Source organism: Typopeltis vanoorti, chromosome 24 (genome assembly GCF_054136105.1).
Source record: "Typopeltis vanoorti isolate ZY-2024b chromosome 24, IOZ_Tvanoo_1.0, whole genome shotgun sequence".
NCBI lineage: Eukaryota > Metazoa > Arthropoda > Arachnida > Uropygi > Thelyphonidae > Typopeltis > Typopeltis vanoorti.
The window spans coordinates 63,430,546-63,455,918 of NC_143572.1; the positions used below are offsets into that span (position 1 = coordinate 63,430,546).

Here is a 25,373-nt window from a genome sequence, read left to right on the forward strand (position 1 = left end):
TCGATAAAATATTTGTCAGTCATATGCAGGCTAAGATCGAATGCTACTTAACAATATACAATACTCTTTCTCTATTGTAAAAGATAACAAAGCAAAAATAGATGCCATTTTATCCTTCTGTTATTATCAATAGAAACACATCTCCTAAAGTAAAAGAATTTTAAAAAGTTGATACGAAATTTCATCATGTTCCCATTTTCAGAAAGCGAATTTTTTGTGCGTGATTTAATATTTTTTAAAATTTTAGAATGAATAGAAAAAAATCCTTAATCAGTATGAAACTAATGAAAACTTTCTCGTAACTTAAAAACTGCTTCATTTTTTTTTTTTTTTTTTTTTTTTTTTTTTTGTAATTTACTGTACCATGTGTGATGCTAAGTTGGAAAGACCTGGACTATAATCCCGTGGAGGGGGAAGAATGTTTATAAGGGTCTTTCAGCTAGGTGACGTAGCCGGACTTATAAATAGATTTAATGGTTTCCCTCTGCGGAAATAAGTTTCAGTAGGTATAAAACAACCATCTTATTATATTAAATTAAGTTTTCGCAAGAACCACACATAACAGATGATATCTGCTCCAATTGTTGCAGCTGAGATGGCATACAGCCTACACGAACGAAAGTGTTATCATCTTGATGACGTTCGTGCAACCACACGCGCACAAAAGGTGAGGGAGAGAAATTGGAACCAATGGTTTGAGGATAGGAACAGTATTGGAAATATAAGAGAAAAAAGTAGATGTCTACTTTTTTTTTTTTTTTTTATTTTATTTTATTTTATTTTATTAAACACAAATTCGTGGCTCATACAGGCTGTACCATCCGATGCAATAGTATCAGCTGCATTCCTTGAATATGGCTGTGATTTTCAGCAGAATCTACTTCTATTAACGTTTTGGAAATCTTACTTGGGCGTCATCTTAATTGAAGATGAACCCATCATCCATTTTCTGAGCTTGACGACCTTGCAGAGAAATTTGAGATGGCAAACCGATTTATGATTCACCACTGTAAGCACCCGATTACATGCACATGAGATTCCTAACTTCTTTTCTTTCATCGTTCTTCTTCTTTCTATCTTTCCAAGACAAACTTCAGCTTCGATTCCGACGTATTTTCGTAGATTTTACTTCTGCTTCAAAATCAGTAGGATGGATATTTCAAATATCTCGTTAATTCAATTAATGTGAAATGTTTGATTTAAAAATGTTCAAGTTAAGATCATAAAGGACTTTTGGGATTTTACAGCAATCAGAAAAGCTTTCATATCAACTTGAAGCTTTTATAAGTCATTTTTATTTCAGAATTAAAAGCAATTTTTCGGATTTTTTTAGATTTTCAAGAGAACTGAAAGACACAGTATAGTCTCCAGAGGGCGTTGGGTCAGTTTAAACCAGTGGTCGCCAAAGGGGTCGATATAACATTGTTAGGGGTCGATTCGGGCTCATCGGTCCATTGGGGGTCGACAGAAAAATATAAGAGATCATTGTATGGGTAATATTTAATTCGGTTAACTTGGATTACCTCCATGACAAATGACATGGAGATAATGACAACGCAATTAAGAGTGAATCGTGGGATCAGTACCTCCATTAGTGAGCGTTAATGTTCTAAAATTCATCAACATACATATTATAATTCAATTGTTATTCATTCACGAACTAAACTTCTCTATGTTGAAGAGTTGAGCAGCGCTGGTAATAATACCAGTAGTTTATTAATATCATTAGTAATACCAGTGATATTACTAGTGATAGTAATAGTAGTAGTAATAGTAATATAATAATATATACTATATTATGCATACAATAAACACTGTAACTATAAAATAAACAATCTAAAAACTCACATAAGCGTCTTTTTTTGCTTATCCTATTATAATTACGTAATAGTAAAATAGAAGGGGTCGATAAAAAGTGAAGAAACTCTTCAAGGGGTCGACGGTCAAATAACTTTGGCGACCCCTGGTGTAAACTGCAAGAATCCAATGCGTGGTAAGTTAGAATTAAACTAATAAGTGCGAACAGACTTTGTTTTCCACACAAGCCATTCTCTCCCTTGGCACAAGAGAGAAAATGCAAAGTCTGGATTATAAACTGAATAAAATCATTAATAAAAATGAATAAGGCTAGATAAATAATTAAATAAACTTTTTTTACTAAATCTAATTTTTGAACATCAAAGAAAAGAAAGAAAAAACGTAATAAATAAATATAACAACGGAATATATTCGAACACCATAATAAATTTATTATAGCATAACATGGCTACTCCATTTTGGATCCAACATTGTTGTCTGGTATTGAATTGATAAATAGGATGATCAATCGGCCGTCAGATGCGGTGACTGATTCATTCAATCCAATACCCTTGGAGGGTAATGGATGGCAATGCTGTAGCCAGTGAAGCTCTAACTGAGGCTCGGCTATTGCTGTTACCCTCCTGCCATGATCAGAGCTTTAATTGCTCAATAACACCTTATCCCTACACTGTCCTCTACAGATAACGGGGAAGATGAAAAGCATTATTGCTTCGCCCCTTTAAGCCAGTCCTTATAAGGACTATAAGGAACATTGTTGTCTGATATTTGATTGTCTGATATTTTATTTTGGATCTTGAGAAGAAAGTCGGCAAAATTTCAATCGATTTGGATTTTGAACATGGAGGAAGTCATGATTTCTATGAAAATGGTTCTGCTGTATGGAGGATAGCCTTATTTTAAATCTCTAGAATAAAATGATTCAAAATTACAAACTCAGCACAAACAAGTAAATTTGCCTTTACATATACTTCATGAGTTAAATTTAAAAAAAAAAAGAGAAAGAAACAGGGAGACTTTTGGTATAGGTGGTAGTTCATAAAAAGTATCTTATATGATGTAATAAGCGAGGCAGTTATTGAAGAAGCGGCCTACTTGGTTGATATTATTGTTTTAATTGTTTAGAATGTAAACTGTCCTCTGATATTCGATCGCTGCCATTAACAGCATCAACAATAGCATTATTAATTTTTAAAACTGTTTTCACTAGCGTAACCGCATTAATCTGTAGTCAACATCGGCTGACAGTTTGCATCACTAATACATTTACATCCAGTCTGTTTTATTCGCAAAAACCAAGTTTGTGTGGTGGATCACTCGCCGTATTCACCTGATTTAGCACCCTGTGACTTCTCTTTCCCCGACTTCATTTGCCGATGAAAGGAAAGCGATACGATATCATTGAAAACGTTCAAGCGAAAGTAACCACGACCCTCAACAGTATCCCAAAAACTGTTATAAAAAACTCATTTAACGAATTAATTGACCTTTCGAAACTCTGAATCGAAGCTGAGGGAGAGTATATTGATTGAAATAAATGACTTGAATAATTATAATTGGCCTGTGTTTTATTTTCTATCAAAAGTTCGGTTTCTTTTTGGACAGAGGGTGGCAGTATATTGAGATATAAAACACAGACATGCCACAAATATACCGCATCACGATATTCATGTCGTACGCGACGAATGCTCTCTATCGATCGCTTCAAAACTTCGAAATGAAACTCACCATTGACCGTTTGGCTAGGTGGAACGAATTCTTTGTGAATAATGCCCTTGGAATCGTAGAAACAAATCAGCATTGTCTTTATTTTTGACTTCTCCAAGCGACTTTTTTTCGGATGCCCCTCGTCTGGTTCTGGTGGTCTGCACTCAACACTCTGGCTCTTCGTTTCGGGCTCATACTCCAAAACACCACGTTTCATTACCAGTAACGGTCGTTTAAAGGAAGTTTGAGTCCTTACGAGAAGTTTTAATGAGGTCCTTGCAGTATTCAATTCGATACATTTTTTGATCGTCGGTTAGCTTGTGGGGAACAAATCGCGAATTCAATTTACGAAGGCCAAAACTGTCGGTCAAAATATTATGCACAGTTGATTTTGGAATCCCCTATTCATCTTCAATTAATCTCACGGACGATTTCGAGTTTTCTTTGATAAAATCATGCACTTTTTGAATATTAACTTTGCTCAGTTCCAGTTTTTTCGGCCCAGCTTTTCGTCGTTCTCAAGCGTCTCAAGACTACTTTGAAATCGCTTAAACCACTCGTAAATTTGAGTACGGGATAAGCATTCATCACCGTATGCTTTTTGAAGCATTTGATGAGTTTAGATAAAACCTTTACCAAGTTTAGCACAAAAGTCAATCGCAGCTCTCTGTTTGAAACTCATTTTCCGACCGTTCGTCAAAACACACTGTCACTCTTGGCACTATAACTCGGCTTCTAATGAAACAAATGTCATAAACAGTTCACACAACACTAATGAAGTTGCCGCTTTCGACAACAAAAATATACAACAGGTGGCACCACTAGTTTCTTCTATTTTCGAAAAGTTCGGTTTTTTTTTTTTTCTTTTTGAACAGTGGGTTTACAAAATATCGCCAGTGTATTGTGAAAATATATTTACAATATATTTTCATTCAATCTGTCTAAAATTACATTTCTATCCAGTTTGGTTTTACTTTTCCCTTATATTTTCCCATCCAATCTGTTTTTATTTGTTTATTTTTTCTAATATAATACATAATATGTATTTATTTGCTCTAATATAATATATAACATAATACAGTATATAATATGTATTTATTTGTTCTAATATAATATTACATATAACACATAACACACTACGTTGCTCACAAATACAAATCCTTGCACTTATAAACCTTTGGATAGGTGAAGCGGGTGGAGTTTAATTAATATAATAAATTAAACTAAATTTATTATATTAAACTATAATAAATTTAGTTTAATCCTTTATCCAAGTGTAAGCAAACAAAGTTTGCACCTGAAAATATCTTCAGGACTGAGGTAAGGTGGTGCAACACCAGGAAACTCTGAGCAAAGGTGAACCAAGCTCACAATTGGAAACATCTTGCAGACGAGCAATCAGGATTTAGGAAAGATAGAAGCACAATTCAACAGATTTTTCCAGTGCGGTTAATAGCAGAGTAAGCTAGGAGCAAACACAATCCCCTTGAGACAAATCTGGAACTAATATATCTGGAACTAATATAATTTTTCAAAATCTTGCTCTCAAAGTTATGTAACAATTTTAATACGAAACATTTAAAGGTGTATAAAGTATTTTGATAATTTTTAGAAAAAGTATTAAAAAGATAAACTAATCAATTAAAAAATATAAAATAAATATTATTATATTAAATATTTAATAACAGCGAAATATTTTAGGAAGACTAAATTGAACGATCAGCTTCGTTGATCGATATACTCGTAACTAGTTCAGCTTATGTGCAGCTGAATCGGAACTTCTGGTTGGTCTTTTCCACGCTGGACTGCAGAGTTTTGCACCAGTACTTATTTCAATATTATATATATTTGGAAACTACGGCTCCCTAATATATTCTGAAAAGTTCATGTAGCATTTGTTTTTTGGATGGAAAGATTTTTTAGTTCGAAAGACCTAGTTGATCTCAACAGTTGCTCAACATATCAACGAAATCAAGCCATTATTAGAAAGACTTCAAAAACAGTATGTATGACGTCATATTATATTCAATCTATTGGATAAAAGTTTATAAGTTTAAGATAAGCAGTATTTATTTTGTGTGTGTGTGTGTGTGAATGGACTGTTTTAAAATATTATTACTTGGCTTCTAATATTAATATTTTAAAAATTAATTAAGATTAATGATCTTTTCAATATTTTCAATAAAAAAAGTAATTTGATTTTTCCTACACCAAAATAATATTTGATAGTGTAATATTTATATAAAAATAAATAAGAGTCCCGTCGAATTTATATTTTTATTTATAAAAATATCCATTTCAGTTGGTTTTTCATTGGATTTTGTGAACGTTTAGGAAAAGGAATATTGGTCGATGTAACTGATCGTGTTACTAGTTAAATAACTTGATGTTTTGAATGAATATCCTAATTAAATAAATAAAGACGTCTATTTGTTTTATTTATTTTAATGATTCCAAATTTTATTATTAGTGTGATTAATAGAGCTAAATAAATATTCGTATACATCTCGCAATAGGGTAGTCGAGCAGTAGCAACAGGGAGGGTTTGTTACTTTTAACATATTAAATGCATAAGGATAAATTACTTGTATTATATGTCTCAAAAGTATTCGAGAGAAATAAATCTTCAACGATATATATAACAATAATTATATTTATTGATACATTATATTTTTCATGTCAGATACTAACAGTCTTCCCTTCTGAATCTAGCAGTGAAGCTGATTTCTCATGTGCACACGTTTTTAATTTGTTCAGCAAATGTTTATTTGGATTAAAGAAAGCTGTGAACTGGCGAGATGCTTGGTTCGTCTTCTATATATTATATAGAATTATATACCATATATAATTAATTTTATAAAAGGGTGGATATTTGCGCATCTAGTTATAACAACTAGCGTGTGTTGAGTTCAGTTATCACATTTTAAATACGCAGCTTTTTTTTCTTTTTTTTTTTTTTTTTTTCTTTGGTGGATGAAAATCCTTGCTTTATGCGGAAAACAACATTGGTCTCTACATAAAGAAGATAAATGTGTAATAAATTTGCATTCTTAATTAACTTTCTTGATCTGCTTCCAGTCTATAGAATGACGACAAATACTGTGGATTAGTCAATCTTAAAAAATAATTATCTTCACATGCATATAAAAGAATGGATTTTTATCCAGACAAAGAATAAGAGACGTTTTCGCTAAGCTATAAACTTAGAGAATGCGATTAAGAGGTCTAGTGTTTCAAAGGGTGCGAATAATTCGCTTCTAATCCATATCTTCGGAAATTGGCGAAACTAGGTTGTATTTTTTATTTTTATTTTATTTTATTTATTTTTTTTTTTTTTGGCCATTGTAGTGCTTTAAAAAAAACCTTAAAATGGTAATGAAAGGTCTTCATAAAAACATTTAAAAATATTAAACACCGGTGGAAAAAGCACAAGCCATTTCAGTCCAATCTTGTTAAGACTAGCACTCAAAACCTAATCAAGCATCAAATCAAAGTTCATTGTTATGCGAAATTTCAGATGTATGTTGTCCGTTTTACGCCCCTGCTTAATCAGAAAAACGGAAGAATGTTACTTGATCATCAGATGCAGATTTCTACTTTTGTTGGGATATTTTTGGATTATTAATGAAGCAATTAGAACTCGAGGCTAATGTTTCATGTCTGTATATTGCGTGCGTGTTTTTAGCAAGTGTGCATGTTTTGGATCTCACACGGAGATGATTATAATTCCGCAAATCAGACAATTCAGCCAATAGAAGACACGCAATTTAACATAAAACACTCACTTCGTAAACTTCGGTCAGTTTTAGCCACTCAGATCAGAATTTTATTACCATTCTATTGAGATCGCATACTAGCAATTCGCTGTCAAATATTCATTACAGAAAAGAGATTTTTTTTTTTATGTAATCCCACCCAAGAAAGATCGTAAACCTACGGGTGAACAAAAACTATATTTTTGTCTATTTTTATGCATTTTATATTTTTTGTGTTTTTATTTATTATGCTCCAGAAATCCAAAACATGAATTTTTCCTTCTAAGGCTTTCCAAGTAAGGGGGATGTTGAACTCGCACTGGCATTGAAAATATGGATTCATTTCTTCGTTCTTGAAATAAAACAACATATTTTACTTCTACAATTTGTTTAAAGCCAAACCTACCTTTAGAGAAACGTATAAATTTATAGAAAATTAACTTCCAAATTATTTTATTTATTTATTTATTTTTAATAATCTAAGGTCATGTGTTAGGGTTTTCGACTTCGTCTAGGATTAACCGAGCATAAATTGGATAAGTGAAATTATCTGACTTAGAAAAATGTAAATGGCTAAAATTTCTTTTTACAATTCACAACTAGAGATCACTTGTAAAGTTACAAAACGATCAATGAAAAAAAAAAAAAGAAAAAAAAAGAGAGATTGGACTAGGAATTCGAAAAAAAAATATTTATTAAAAAAAAAATGAATACTTTGATCAAATGGTAGTGTTTTGAAAAGAAGATAGAGAGAATTAACGGATGGGAAGTGCCAAACTGTGAACGTGTTACTTAAAAATATCTTTATTTTGAAAGTTATCAGTACGAGGGGAGGATGAAAAGTTCCGATAAACACCTAGAACAAAACGAATACTAAAGCTACTGATATAACCACATGAAAGAATCCTTAAAACCCTTTAACTCCCATTTCATTCAATTGTAATAATTTGTTCTTTTTCTTTTAAGATATATAAGAAGACATAAAATTAATTAATTTTTGTTCTAGGTGTTTATAAGAGCTTTTCAATCCTCCCCTCCCTCATAACCCATGGTGATCTCAAAACATTGGTAACTCCGAGCTCTTATCTAGATTTTCACGGACTATCAGAAATTTATTATGATCATTATAATAATAACATAATTACTAAATTATTTCTATAATAAGCAATTTTTTATAAATAATTAATTAAACAATTATTTACTAAATGATTATATGTTTTTTTTTTGTATAGTTCTTTTTATAATATTTATATTTATTTTCCTATATATAGTACACCTGATATTTTTTTATAGAATAAATTTATATAAAGCAATGTAAAAATTATTTTGTAGGTGGCACGGTAGTGACGTGAATATCTTTTTCTTTCTTATTCACTTTTAGAATTTGGAGAGCTAAAGATAATTTCTTATTCATTTTTTTATCTGGTTCCAAAAACATTTCTGTTGACACCAAGCATGCAATTTTCAAGCTACTTTAGCGAGTAAGTTTCACAATGAATTTCACCCGATGAAATTCATCTCCCAGTTAAAGACAATCACAAACATCCACGTACACGACGGAATTCGAACCGGCCATCCCCGTAGTAGAGTTTCAAACTAGTTTGTCTTTTTGTGGGATTAAAGAACAGAGTTATCAGGAAAAACAATCTGCCATCTCCGTATGAGACCGGCTAAGTGACATTCGCTAGAGGATGCCCTTTTATAATATATCAAAGAAACTTCATATTAGCGACGTTCGCTACAACCAAAGGGTTGTGTCGTGTCATCGGCAGACTTTGCCGCGGAAACATAGGACATCACACATACCACTTTTTACACAAATTATCAATGAATTTTACTTTATTTCTTTAAAATAAATTATATCTTATTTTAGAAGAAATGTAATGTAGGAATGTTTATTTTTATGCAATCATGTTTCGATTTTCTATAATTCATGTACTTTTTTAAAATATACAATTATTAAAAAGTTTATATATGTTTTTATTAGAATTATTTTATATTTTAATAATAACTTTTAATTTCTAAAAAGAATTTTTTAAATATCGAATATTTTTCTAAAATTTTTAAAACTTATGATACACCTTTAAATATTGAACATCATAAAATTATAATTAATTCATAATCAGAGATTGCTGAATTGAGTATTGTCTATAAAGGCATTATTAATAAGATTAGTTTCAAATGAGAAATATAAGTTTACATTTGTAAATAAATTTATCAAGTAATGTAACGTGAAATAATTTGGAGAAGTTAAATCTCAAAGTCTATGTTGTGTGTTGAAATTTTGGACCAATAACTACATTTGTCAGTTCAGTGGAGGTTTGGAAGGAAAACAAGAACAACAACAAAAAACATTATCTAGTACTAAGTCATCAGACATACTAGATGAGATGTAATTTCTTACGACTCAACAATGAATTCTAATCAAAAGTTTCCAACACCCTCCTTGGTGCCGTATTGGACCACAGGTTGGATTGTTTAGGAATGACTGCCAAAGCAACTGAGCCCAGTTATGAGGTCGGTTAACTGCGCCTGTTTTTGTGCTAATGTATTTTAGGGGAATAAAACGCGAATCCCAGGAGGAAAAAGCCTTGTCCCACCCTTCTAACTCACCCTCATTTAGAAAACCTTTATATGTTTCATCGTAAATACAATTCGAACCCAGTGTCTTTCCAATAAAGTGCATGGTCGATACTGGCTGAGTTATGCAATATTCCTTCGGATTATACGAGGGCGGGGGGTTGAAAAGTTGTAATAATCATGAAGGAATTGAGGTAGAACCATATTCTAGGTGTTCATCAGAACTTTTCAGCCCCCGCCCTCGTAGCTGTAATTCTGATTAAAAATAATTATAATTCACGACCTCATTTATATGATTATTCTCAAGGTGGAGTGTGCCATAAAAAAAAAGGAGTTTATCTTACATTCCTTCGAGTATTTCTAAACCAAACTGAAATATTTTAGATCTATTCTAGTAATTCTATCCTGCAGAGGATGAGTATATACTAAATAAAAAATAAATAAACAACACTACCATGTGTGTGTGTGTGTGTGTCAGTATTCTCCTTGGAATCATTTCTTGCCTGTAGAAATGTCTAAACTCCCACAGAGGTCTTTAGTATCATCATCTTCATCTGCATCGCTTTCTCTATCCATTTTATCGACTGCAGCACCGTTCTGTTCATCTTCCTCAGTCAACAATACTCTTCTATCTATTTAAGTTAAAGGATATTACATCCCGTATTGTTTCTTAGCCGAATAATAAACTCAAAGAGTTTCATGCCGAATATAGAAACTATATACCAGTTCTGTTTGCTACAAACTTTGGTATTAACTAGGTCTACCTACTCACTGATGAGACCTCAATGAAGGTTGAAACCGGTCTGGGTTTCAACCTTCATTGAGGAGTGACCTTCTCTCATAATGTAGAACAGTAATACAGCTCCTAGGAGCTAAGTTCACATTATGGGTAAATACCAAGAATAGTGATCGGAGCTTGCTCCACCCTTACTATGAGTTGCCTCAGTTTGCACTACCAAATGGGTCAGGTACTTCACTATCTAGGTATTTGCTTACGCTTGGAATCGCCGAACTTTATATAGTTTCTATATTCGGCATGAAACTCTTTGAGTTTCTTATTCGGCTAAGAAACGATACGGGATATAATATCCCTTAACTTAAATAAGTTCATGTCGCCGAATTGAAGCCTTTGGCTCTTCATATAATTAGCTATTCTGTCTATTTTCGACATCAATTTCATCGTCTTAATTTTGCCAGATAATAAAAGTGTGGGCCTTCATCGCCCACTTTCTCTTTCAAATTCTTTACAACCAACCAACATCTCTGTTTTTATTTATGCTTACTTTATTTCTGTGTATATTTTCCTGTCATAGACTCTTATAAAATGCGGACTTTATTTATTTATTTTTTCTTTTTTTTTCCGCAGGCGAGAAGCCCTTCAAATGTGAATTCGAAGGCTGCGATAGGCGGTTCGCGAACAGTTCGGACCGGAAGAAGCATTCCCACGTGCACACCAGCGACAAGCCGTACAACTGCAAGATCCGTGGCTGCGACAAGAGCTACACGCATCCCAGCTCCTTAAGGAAACACATGAAGGTGCACGGCAAGTCTCCACCGCCTCCGGGAGCAACACCGGCAAACGGCTGCAGTTCAGGCTCTGGTTACGACAGCGACGGCAACGTGGCCGTCGTGTCCCCGCATGGTGCTACGACACTTGTGGTGAGCCCTCACGCGACTGCTCCCGGAACGGCCAGCACTCCGGTGATCACTTCGGGACACTCGGCTCTGTCCCTCACCTCTGCCCCAGGGCTCGTCGGAGGTGGGAGCCACCCCACCAATCTCAGCGAATGGTACGTCTGTCAATCAACGGCGGGGATGCCGACCCCGCCCAGTAATGACCACTCGCCCGTCGGCGGAGTTGTCCATCACCTCCATGCGGTCAGTTCGTCGTACTGACGCAGCGTTTCTTCTGGTGTTCGCCGAATGCCTTGGACAGTTGCAATGTCGGCGCAGATTCCGTAGTCGTTCGTATCGATGGGAATGTGGATGACGATTCGCCCCTTTTGAATACTTCCGATGATCGATTCGCGAGGGAAAAAATACGAAATAATTTTAATACTTTTATACACATACTTTTCCGAAACATGTAAGGAAAATTTTAGCCCTTAAACAGTTTTATAAATGCATAAAAGAGAACACGCGATGGTTTTTATGATAACGACAGAAGTAGTATTTATACCGGCCATTGTCTTTCTCTCTTTTCTTCAAAAGATTTTAAAAAAAATAAAAATTTTAACAATTTATGCATCATTGTAAGAAAATCTACACTCCGTTACGGCCGTATTGTTGTAATCTACAATTGCAGTCTAGATTGTTGAAGGCAATCTACAATCGTAACTTTCTCTATTGTTGAAAAAAAAAAAAAAAACCTACAGCCTCGTGCTCTGCATTGTTGTAAAGAAATTTACAATTTGTCACGCTCTACATTGTTGAAATGTAACTATGACACATGAGAATGTTTTCAGATTGAAATAGCCATTTGAATACTGTTTTTTCTGACCATAAGGATTTTTATAAAAAGTTTCACGATCAATAATATCTGTACAACTTTTTTAAGATTGACATCACAACAAAATGAATTTATAAATAAATTAACCAAAGCGCAAGTTTTAAATGAATTTATTATTACAAGTAAAAAAATAAAGGAAAACAACTAAACTATACGAAGTTTTCGGTTGTTTTATAGATAAAAAAAAAAAAGAAGCGATTTTGAAGGTGAATCGTTATCCACGCCCCTTTTCGTATTCAGGGGTTTGTCGCTGCTGTTCTTCCCAGGGAAGATTTCTTCATGTACGTACAACTCTGAACAAAAAAAAAAAAAAAAAAAAAAAATGAAACTCATGGGTGTGTTTTAAGTGCGCGAGCCCACAAAAGGACACGGGGAAAGAATGTGCCTCCAATCGTTCATGTACAGAGACAGGAACCTGTGTGTGTGTGTGCTCCACTATTGTTGCCTTTTCAAGAACTACTTATGACCCCAATGACCTCATCCCATGGGTCCCCATCCGGTACGGTGATGCAAAGTATAGAAAGAAAAATAAAATAAACCTTAAAACCTCTTGTGTAAACAAACAAGAAATTGACTTTTTTTTTTTTTTTTTGCCATTCTCTGCAGAATGGGGACAATATTTAAAGGGGGTGTGTTAACAGACGAATTCATAAACCAGTTGAGGGACTGTGGCTGAAAGAGAGAGACATTAATGTACATAAGAATATCATGTTTTTATTTTCATTTTATTTTATACTTGTGTCAGAGGGGTCGGCTGAATGGCAGATCCCTTCAATTGGAGACAAGGGAATACAATGCAACATATTGTTTATTAACACATAATGAAGAAAAAAATAATAAGAATAATAAAAATAAAAAAATTCAGTCCGGAAAACGAATCTGTAATTAAGTGTTCTTATTGAAAACTGGTCGAAATAAAATATAATCTTTCTATGATTAAAATCCATAGAAAAGTGTGGTCTAAATATTGTGTGAATATTTATATAGAGAATAATTTAATACACTTTAAATTAGACTATATTTATGTCTAGAACTCTTATGCAATTATAATATTATAATTTTTTTTTCTTTATTAAATTATATATATATATATATACAATTATCTAAAATTATCTGGATAAAATTCCAAACACCATTAAAATTTATATATGTCATAGTTATAAATAACAACAAATTGGAAGTGCTGAATGTTTCACTCTTATGCACATGTATATGTGAGTGTACGTTTTGAGCTGATAGATAATCCCATACAAACACTTCTATGTCCATAAGGGTTATAAACAGCCATGGAAAAGAAAAGTAGAGCTGGAGGGAGAAGCAAAGACGAACCGAGTTTACAACATAGGAACAGATAATTGCGCACCGAGTAACACAGGTTGAGCACAACACCACGTGATCATGATTGTTTGTACAGATGGGTCCTCAGCTTCCTGTCATCTCCAGACAACGACAAGAATGGGTCGACTTAGGGACTACGGGGTAACCACAGTGAAAGGAAGAAAGGAACAAGTCTAGCTTTAAATTAACATCCGGCAGACATGTTTTTCTTTCACACTTGCCCACTGAAAGAATATTCGTAGGGGGGGGGTGATGTAGGGGAATGAGAGAAGGGTCCACCAACTCATTTTCTCTTTACAAGGGGAAAGAGATTTCGACTAAAATCGATTCTGTGTCTGTGTGTGCCTTTATCTAAGATTGGCTTTTAGAATGTGCGTCTTTGTAGTTTTGTTTTGCATTACGAACGAAGCATGTAACTCTATGAGGTCCCTCATTGTGCATTGTCTATTATCTGCGTGTGTTCTCTTAGCCGATTTGCCAGTTTTAGGAAATTAATTTAAAAAAAATCATCCAGTATTTAGGAGAAACCCTCCCATCTGAGGCTTGTCATTTCAAATGGCATTATGAAGGTTTTTTGTGTCGTAGACGGGGTTCGAACCCGGTATTTCAATTCAAAGGGTATTATTGTTACCGACACTTCATCTTTTGATCGTGTCCAACTGTAAATATGCCTGGTAGACTAACTATTACGACTACCTAATGGGGTCTTCCAGGGAGCACGAGAACTCGTCCAGCTCTTTACACTGATTGAAAGTTTATTGAAAAGGAAACGATAATTGTCCAATACAACTGTTTCCACTTTGCTTTCGCGACTGATTCAATGAATTGGGGGACATCACACAAGATTTTTAAGGTCTTCAGATCGTAATGTGAAAATAAATTACATGTTTGCAATGTCACAGGATTCAGTACTGATGTCAACACCATATAGCTTAGAAATCTTTGAACTCTGTAACCTTAAAAATATTCTCAAGATCCGGAACATCATGAAGTTTAAGACAAGATTTGCAACCGTAATATACCAAGCAAAAGATTGGGAGTCTACAACTTGAATCCAGGTGGCGCAATTGCAATACCCTCAAATAAGTTCTTTGCAGACTGTTTTTCTCTGATTAGATGAGTAACCGCTTAAAAATGCATGGGTATTTCAGTGTATTAACTTAAGAAACAGCCAATTTTGTTTTAAAGAAAACTGCATTGGGAAAAAAAAAAAAAAAAAAAAGACAAGATATATGTCCCTTATGCAAATGATTTCAGATTAATCTTACACATTACAGATTGCTGAAGTGTGGAAGATATCTAGATGGGTGTCTTACACCATTTTCTTGTTATTTGATACTTTCAGACCTTTATTGTGATCGCTAATTTGGTAATTCAGCGTAACACACCTTAGTATATTCGATGTTTCATTCTAAAATATAATATATAAAGTAAACTCAGGGATTTAAAGCCACTCGTTTGCCTAAGTATTTGGAGGTACAAGACTCTTCGGTAGAGCACGTTTCTGAGAGCCAAGACTTGGTCACTTAATTTCGTACGTCGCTGTTTATATCGTGGGTTCTAGCGAAGTGTTAGTACTGAATTTCAACTAAATATCCAATGGCTGAAGTGCTATGGTAGCGATCTTAGAGACTACTACTGTAAATGAATCTGTGTAGAACAGATTTATAAATTCATTTATGCGGTTCGGATCACGTGGCATCTTTTACTACTGTAGCAGCCTTGAGTATTTTCAGAAGGCATTCCACTAGATTTTGGTACGTTGCTGCGGTAATTCCATTCATCCCTCCAGAGGAGGGTTAGTGATGTCGGTCACTGATGTCTAACGCTTTGACCTGGCTCACAATTGGCGTTTCAGTACATCCCAAAGGTGTTCGAAGGGATTGAGATCAAGACTCTGCAAGCCATTCAAATTCTTCAACACTCATCTTATCAAACCAGCACTGCACAGAACTCCCTTAGCGGATGGGAACATTGTCGTGTTGATACAGGAAATGGCCTTTAGGTTTGCCATAAAGCTGGAAGCACAAAATTGTCTAGAATATCATTATAGGCAGCACCGCTCCTGCTTCTGTCAAATCCAGACTCGTCCGTCACAGTTTAAAATGTGATCCATCACGATAGACAATGAGTCGACACCGCTCCAGAGTCCAATGGCGATGAGTTTTACACCACTCCACCCGAAGCTTGGCGTTGTTCTTGCTGATGTTAGGCTTATGTGCAGCTGCAAGGCCATGGAAGCCCATCAACTCCCAGTGAGTAGTTGCTTGCAGAAGCAACTATTCGTTGGGAGTGTGTGTTTCAACAGGCGAATTTTTGTTGCCATGAACTTCAGAACTCGGCGGTCCCACTGTCTGATTTCATGTGGCCTAACAGGTCGCGATTAGGCTGTTGTTGCTCCTTGGCGTTTCTACTTCACAATAACATTACTGGCATTGATCAGGGAAGTTGTAGCAGGATACAATTTCCCTAAAATGAGTTAAAAAGGTGTCATCCTATAATAGTTCTACGTCAAAAGTCACTGAGCTCTTCAGTACAGCCGAGTTAAGTGTGCAAATTTTCTATGAGTACTGCATTCGTAATGAGGATATGGCTGTATACAGCATAACAATGGCTCAACTAGTGTCGACATATTTTTCATCTGATAGTATATCAAGTATTGTCTCCTTTTAGCATCTTTTAAGGATGCTCAACGATACCATGATACGGTGACTAAGGGAGTGGGGGATCTATGAAACTGAAGTCATGATCATATTCATGTAACCCTTTTGGACCCCTGACATGACACATTTTCATGTTCGTAACCATCCCATGGAGGATAAATGGTTAATGGATGGAGATATTTTGGGAAGATTGCGTCAGGTTCTTATTATCATTGCCATTGCTTTGTATGTTTATAATTACGCATGATGGATCAATGACGTTGTGATATTATCGCCATACTCTTGTTTTAGTCGTATAAAACACATAAGAAACAGATTCATCTAATCACATGAGTTATTTTGAAGTCTTCTCGAGTCCATTGTTGTTCTTTTTCCATTGCCCCAACTGTTTTTTTTTTTTGGGGGGGGGGGGGTGCCGTATTCAGATCACTGTCTTACGCATGCACGTTTAGATACCCTTTTTCACAATCTCCACTATACGACCCAGGTACACGTATTTGCAGGATGCGTGTCGGTCTTCAGGTTCATGTTGATGTCTCATCTGCCAATGGAGGTCTCTTCAGTCACGACCTTTGCCCATTCATTATCAAACATTGAAATAGTCTCCCAGAGGAAATCTAGAGTCTATTTATGGCCACCAACTGCCCACGTCTAGATAATGCATCGATGTAATGTTCTTCTTTAGATAATATTCGTTTTCGTCCCTTGACACATCATCTAGCTTCCAAATTGTTGGAACGTCTCACACTTTGCAAAAGCACTTCAAAAATATCTTACTTGAGCGACTTTAGTATTTTACTAAACATTAAGCCATCAGAGTAAAGTCTACAAATTAAAAATTGGAATCCCTGAATAGCCACCTATCCTAACACCACCGCAGCCAAAGGTTTGAGTCCATAGTTGGGGAAAAATAACTTCGGATCATTAGACGTCTGCACACCAACTTCACAGTTCGACATAAGCATAAGACATCTACAATCGGAAAAGAACCTAGGATTCTTTGTTCCGTATAACAGACCTCCAACGATCTAGAGACCTGTTACGATGCTTTTTACACCGGCGTAGTCAACGTTTGTTGCGGTTGATGTTTGGCTTATGTGTAGGTACCCGTGTCTAGAAATCAAAACTGGATTAACCCGAACATTCTTGTAGATGTTCTGGATTAATAAGATAATTTTCGCATTGGTCTGCTATGAACGCTCTCCATTCCAAGGGTTTGACGGGATGCTAAGCAAACAAATGTTTGCTTGGCATCCCGTCTTTGTCTGAGATAACCTCTTCAGTTTTCGGTGACTGATTCTTTTGCCTACAATTTATTTGGGATGATGCAGTTTATCCGTTGTCACCAAACGGATAGGCCACTGACACAACAACCAATGACAGCGCATCTTTCTAAGCTCTCAAGTTCTTAGTCATGCAAAAAAGTGAAGGAATATTCATCATAGACCTAGAGTAGTATACAAGAACAAGAGAAACCGATTATCTTTGGGAAAATAAATAAAAAACAAAGATGTCGGAGGGGGGTAGTTCCTTTTTTTCTTTAACACTAAATCTACAGAAACCGAAATCCAGAGATGGCCAATATCCAGAACTATCGTATTTTCTAGGCTAACAGCCCTTCAGTTGGCCTATGCTACTGAGACTTCTCTTCTAATCTCGAGGATTAGAATTCTGAGATCCTTAAAAATATTTTATACGCCACATCCACAGAAAAATATCTCTGGCACAAAACTCTAGCATCCTTGCATCCTTAATATACCTATGAAGTCAGATCTTGTAACTTTAATGTGGAGCCAGTGATATATCTGCACAATACTGGCTCTACATTGTTGACGTCATCTTCAGTTAAAATTCACAAGAACGTGCACTGCATTGTAAAGCAATGTACAATTTGCGTCTCTGCTATTGTTAAAAAAAAAGCAATATCGCGGTTTGTATTGTTGAAGAAATGTACCTCACGGTCTATTGTAAATCTACAATTCATTTATAATTGCTTTTATATAAATCCATAATATGCTACAACGTATATTACTGAAAAAAAAAAAAAAACATTTTAAAATCATTATGTCAGGGTGAAACTCATTTTTTAATGAGTTTCACAGTTGATAATCTGCACGAGACGCAGCACTACAAAAATAACTGAAGAAAGAAAAGAAAACAAAAATATTCAAACAGAATATTCTCCAGAAATGTTATGCCAATCATCTAACGAAGGTTATTAACAACAGAAACAGTCTGAAACGATACTGCCCATTTTCACACAAAAACAAGAATTATAATCAGGCATTTAAATAACAATACCTCTTACTATCGTACGTTATGAAAATATCAATAAAAAGAGTGTCAAACATCTGCCGAGGTGAAAATGTATTTTAATGAACGAAATAAATAACCTTAATCCCACATATTAAATAGTTTAACTGAGAATTGAGAATTATTATTGGATATTATTGAATGTGAGTGAAATATTTGCATATCCCTCCCAGGTGGACCAGACGTATGTATTAGTTCACCACCACCTGTATCCAGTTGCTCACTAGGGACATTCAAATGTAATTACAAACATTGACATATTTATAACATACTTAGGCATCTCTAAGTGTATTCCAGGTGTTATGCTTGCACAGGGGGTTCTCCGAGAAACCTCGGGGAGGTTTTTGGGAACCCCATGTGGAGGTTGTGTCTGTCTTTTCTTATTTTTTGCTAGAAATTCTATAGCTAAAGAGAATTGAAGTATTGCATATGCGGTATTATTCGTTTTTCTCAAATAATAATAATAAACATTTATATGATTGTTCGTTCATGTTGATCGCCCTCTAGTGGTCATATTTTGGGTTGTCTCATGTCACTGTTTCCAGTTTTATTCTTTCTTCTGCTATGAATCCGCTTTTTAATCCTACTGAAGATCAGAAACGCTAGCTCGAATTATAACTAACATTTCTGTGACACCCGCTGTGTTTGTTTTTATTTATTTATTTTAAAGTCCACATTATTAACCTCCCATTGTTCCAAATGTTCTACGTTTCCTAATGGTGATGACATAACTGTTGTAAACCTTACCTCTTCTGAAGAAAAACACTTGCCATACGGTAAGGCATCCAGTTTGAATTTATAATAGCAACTTAAATGAAAAACGTTTTTCTTTTCTTTCTTTCTTTCTATTTTTCTTTTTTTTTTTTTAATCCGTTCCCACAGTTCTGTAACTTTTGATACTTTAGTGTACTCATTGACACACAAAACTCTTTCAACCATCGTAAGATTATTAAATGAAAAAAAAAAAAAAAAACTGACAGGGTTGAAGAGCAAATGAATATCTGTTTTAATATCCATCACCCATCATTCTATGTCACGCCCTCTTCTGAGAGCAGATCAAAATAATAACCAGGTGGGAAAAAGAGCTAACAAAAAAGGCATTTTTGTCGTCACACAAAGAAATCGCAAATTATAAATGCTTTTCATTATCAAACCACGAGTTGGTCTTACAAAAATGGTATCTCTATAAAACAGCTAAAGAAAAGCAGCCGAACAATTGTATTGGCCATTGTTGCGAAGCGTGTATTGTTTGACAGCTGCAAGCAGAATGCTAACACATTAAACTGTCTACATTTTTGCGTCATTTTGATTGTTGTGCTCTTTCGTTGTTTATCGGCCAATGCGGGCTCTCGTATCCGGTGATCCCAAATGCTTAACAGTTCCTGAACGCAGTTATATTTTGAAATATATTTTTTTTTTCTTCTTCTTTGTATTTTACTTGCATTTCAATTACAGGGATCATCTTGGCGTAGCTCTGCGAGACGTAGCAATCATCTTTGTTTCTGGTGGTGACAGCTTTATTCTTCCTGTTATTAATCAGATGCAATTGAAGCAGAGGATGGAGTTCGGCGAACACCTTACAAGCAGGGAAGCGTTTTTAAAAGCCCAAATTGATGACAGCCCTGTAGGGGAAGGTTGATGTTTCGGTGCCCATCACTGTACATCTTCGCCCCAGGTAGTTTTTCTATTAGTTGCGTCACATCTATCAAAATAGAGTTATTTCCCTCTCGCTCTTATCCCACCCCCTCCAATCCGGTCTCTACCCTTGCGTTGCTTTTTTTCACACCCTCATGTCATACCTGAAGGAAGGATTTAATTTTGGTTGGATTATACAAAATCAATTATGGGTCATCGCTTAATACTTTGCTGGGACAAAGCGACATTAGAACAAAAGGGTCCAAGTTGAACTGAATGTAGCTACTTAATTTTAACGATATTAATAAATAATTGGTGTGGGAAAGGTTTATCCATTTAAAAATTTTAATTCAAGTATTATAAGATAAAATTTATCTAAAACATTTTATAGATATATTTAATATATATAAATATATAAAATGTTTGTTTTTACGTCACTTAGGTTATCTGTTACAAGATAATTCAGTTAAACGAAACCCCATTGTTCATTATATGGATTACTGCTTACTATTATCTCTTACATATTTTTATAATGCCATTTAAGTTTTCTACTTCAAAAACTAATCAAATATTTTCATTCTTCTCATTACTCCAAAAACTAAAGTAGTGTTATCATCACTACCATAGTTCGTAGTTTTCCCAATTTGATGCTCATGCGCTGTTCTCAAAAGTCTGCAATTTTTAGAAGTAGAAACGCCAGAAAATAAAACCAACAATTACACCTCACAATGCATTATTTCTCAACAATAACGACAATTAAATAATGAACTTCTACAGCACTCACACAAAGAGAAAGCTTTTGTGATAACTGCGGTAGTAGTAATTCATGGGATTCGTGGACTTAATCTTTATTAGTTAGACACGTATTGTTGGCTTTTTGCATCTCTCTCTCTCTCTCTCTCTCTCTCTCTCAGAGTGATTTTTTCGCGCTTTAAATGATTTTCTATTTCCCACTGTATTTGCATGTGCCATTTCGTTTTTGTTCCATATTTTCTTCACCGGGTTTAGTGCAAACTAAAATTTATTTTTGAATATCTTGTGTTTTTTCTTCCTTATCACACGATGTAGTTTTGTTTTCTTGCAGTCTGTGGTAAAACCTTCCGACAGGTGGAGACACTGCAGTGACTACTACGGCATTCATACACGTTTCACTTTGCCCGAATAATAAATGACGTGTTGTGTACGTTGATCGATAAGAATGGAAAAGAGATTCATGACCTTTTTATACAGGAAAATTAAAAGTGTCTAAATATCAAACCAGGGGACTCACGAGAATTAGATGGAAATACATTTGTGTGTGTGTGTAACAGGAGGGCTTTAAAGATGTAATACAATAGTACCGTGGATGGGCTAAGACATTTTATTTATTTATTTTTTTAATCTAATCTAAAAACTCTGCCCTACAGACCAGACATGAAATATTTTCAACCCACTTTAAATCTCCAATAAACTTAACGTCGGTCTCACACCGAGTGATAGAATTCGTGTCCCACTTAAAGACAATCACAAACATCTATTGATAACGATGGGATTCGAACCTGCAACCCCGATGGATTGGAATCTTGGCTGGAGAGAAGGTACACAAGCCAAGTTCGGTGTTTGACAAGTTCGGACTTAGTGATTTCTCTTATGTAGATACAAACATGGAAAAAATAATAAACATTCAATTCAATTAAAAAAAAAACTCGTTAAAGAATCGTGTTTTATTTGTATATTCTAACATGTGATAGATTTTTAGACACCGTATACAAATACATCACTGATCTATGATGCTAGATCTCAGTAACTGCTTTTAAATCATGAGTTATTTATAAAGTTCGTTTTATCGGTCTCAGAGACGAGTGTGGTTTATTCGTGTATGTAAATAGAAAAAGAGGGTGAAAATCAGGAGCCTGGGAGAGCCCTCCTTTTGGAGACTTCTCTCTTCGAGTTTCCTTTCGCAGCCCAGGTTCTCTTAGAATTCCCACTTTGTTAAAGGATAGAACAAAGCGAATCGAAAAGAAAAAAAACACTGCTGATACTCAAACAAACGGAAGATCAAAACTGAATCTTGAGCTTACCATGATCTCTGGGTTGCATCACTGTTCTACAATGGCAGGATATTTTGATGAATTAGTCTATTGGTTGGATTAACTATTAACTAATAAAAAAAAAATAAAAAAATTATACTTACTTCCTTATAAGGACTGGCTTAAAGGGGCGAAGCAAGAATGCTTTTCATCTTCCCCGTTATCTGTAGAGGACAGTGTAGGAATAAGGTGTTATTGAGCAATTAAAGCTCTGATCGTGGCAGGAGGGTAACAGCAATAGCCGAGCCTCAGTTAGAACTTCACTGGCTACAGCATTGCCATCCATTACCCTCCAAGGGTATTGGATTTAATGAATCAATCACCGCATCTCACGGTCGATTGATCAAAACATCCATTCAACACCTATACTTACTCTTAAAGTTCTTAAAAGAACTGGGCGATGGACTGAGTCCTTGACTCTTTATCCCATCATCTGAATGAAGTAAATCTGTTTGGATGAGATGTTATTTAGCTAAAAAGCTCTAGTCATGGCTGGGTAACGGCAATAGCCGAGCCTCAGTGCCATTTGTCACCCTCATTAGTAAGTAAAGTGTAAAATCTCAAAAAATCGAACGATTTCTAGGCCACTCCATAGTGGGCGAAAGACCGTCCATATCTCAGCGTTGGTTCCACTCAGTGACGGGCTCCCCGACCACTGAGCAGAACCGCTCAAATTCCGAGGAAAATAATTCACCGGCAAGAACCCCTCAGCGGGCCGTGCCGGAGAACACCTACCCCGGAGACTCAAAGTGCTCCCTTAAGGCAAAAACCCTAAGGGAGCGAACTCAAAAACTCATCACCCAGGATAACAGCAACAGCCGAACCTCAGTTTACTTCCTTGGTTCAGCATTGCTAATTGTTACCCTGGAAGTCCTAATACCCTGGAAGTCCTAAAAATGACTTTTCCGGGAATCAGGTGTTCATTCCCGCTATCAACTTCTTGCCCTATATTTAGCTTAGAATAAAATTATTATATTATTAACTTAATTATTATAATATGGTGTTATTATAAAATAATAAAAAAACTTTATTTTTACAAATTTTCTTAATAATTAATTTACATTTATTATATAAATTAAGCTCTCAAATTTATTTTATATAAAATAATAATTAAATAAATATTTTTGTTCTCCGTTGCCTTGATAAGACTTACTTTTCGAAAAGTAACTTTTTATATTATTTTTCCTATTTTGCCAAAAAAAAAAAAAACAAGTATAGTCTTTCTACGCGTTATCTCTACCTTATGTAGTTTGTAACTTATTTTGCATTTATTCTGCCAATATCTTACTCTTCGTTTTCTGTTTATAAAAGTCCGATTGAAAGTCTTACATAGCTTGGATCTCAAAGTCGGTTTTCGCGCCTATTTGAAGGGGAAAAAAAAAAAAGACATCATATTCCTAGATTTAACTCAAATTCATTGGGTCAAATAGAAATAAACACTAGAGGGTTTTGAGCAGTTGTTGAATAAAGACATTACATAAATAAGTCTTCAAATGATTGCTACAAATAAATAAATAAAAAAAGAGTCTATTTGTTATCATTATTGATCTCATTCGTTCTAAGAGCTTTAAGAACATGAAATAGACGTTTCTTTTTTTTTTCCTATGTTTTTAACATGGAAAAATACGAAGACAATTTGTCTCGCTCTATGAGGCAGCTTCTCTAGAAACGTGCGCACCTGCACGAATTAACACGTGCAAATCTAGTGACGGGAATTGTCCTCTGGAGCAACCTGCTCTACGGAAAGCTGCTATGCATTAGGGATGTTGTGCTAGACATCGTCCTTTCAGAGCTTGTCAGTTGGATTTGGGGGGAACAATGAAGCACCACGATGAAAAAAATAAGGGATAGAAATTATTCTCGGCACCCCGTGGGGTTAGCATTGAGGGTGTGAGCTGTCATGTGTATATACAATGTGTTAACTAAAAATCTCAAAGAACAGTTGAAGTTTCGGAGCGGGGGAGGAATGTGGGGGGGGTGTTGATGAGGGGTCGAATTGTTGTGTTCTGTTGAATACGGTTTGATTTGAGTTTAGCCATGGTGGGAAAATGCATTTGGAACAGTAAAACGCTTTGAAGTATGTTTGGGATTCAAATTTACTAAAGAGATATTTTAAATTGATGGAAATAGAGTAGATAGATTTGTGTGTGTGTGTGTGTGTGTGTGTGTGTGTGTGTGTGTGTGTGTGTGTGTGTGTGTGTGTGTGTGTGTGTGTTTTCCTCCCAATAGTAACCCTACCAGGAGGTAATTTATTTCTACATGCTGCATCGCACACAATGCTTATATTACATGTAGCTTGCAAGTACTGATTAACATTTCTATTTATTATATTTACGACTATTTTGCCTGCATCTGTTTAGGAGTGCCCTTGTTTTTATAGCCGTAAATATAATAGTTTGTTAAGAGGAGTAACATGGGAGTTTTCCCAGAAATATTATCCATAATTTCTATTTATATTTTTGTATCAATTTTCATATTTACATTTAGATTTTTTAATTCACATAATATCAGTATTTATGTTAGATTACAAGGACTGGCAGTTGATCTTATTGGCAAATTTAATTAATTCTATGTAATACTTTTCGATAAGTCTCTGTTTTGACACTCGCCACTTGTCTCCGGAAGTGATGACGTATTGTATTAGGGGCATCCGGACGGAGTTCAGTAGCTGACATTTGTAAAATATGTGGTCAAGAGTCTGTTGAAGGTGTAGACTGCAAATACACGATGGTGATTCCAGGATATGGAATCTGTGTAAGTAGTGTCTTAGTTTTCCATGTCTCGTTAGTAGCGTGGATAAACCTGAAGAAATGGGGTGTGTTTTTTTAGCCGGAGTCTGCTTCTGATGCTTGGCAAGAATTCTTTTGTTGTTGATCCTTTTGATGTTTTTCATTCTTCTTCCCACAAGTCTAGACTTTTCTCTTCTGCGAGTGTTTTTATAGCAGATTTCGAGTACTTTTGGTTAAATTGTTTCTAGCTGCTTCTT

General features: G+C 35.1%; 1 protein-coding gene across 1 annotated transcript in view; it reads left to right on the top strand.

The window, feature by feature from the left end:
• LOC150093305 (zinc finger protein ZIC 3-like) overlaps positions 1 to 11,756 on the top strand; it is a 29,566-nt gene extending 17,810 nt beyond the window's left edge. Inside the window, exon 2 of the mRNA XM_090414192.1 lies at positions 11,227 to 11,756. Coding sequence (XP_090270318.1) covers positions 11,227 to 11,756 — 530 coding nt within the window. The remainder of the gene's footprint in view (positions 1 to 11,226) is intronic.
• Positions 11,757 to 25,373: the final 13,617 nt, after the last annotated feature.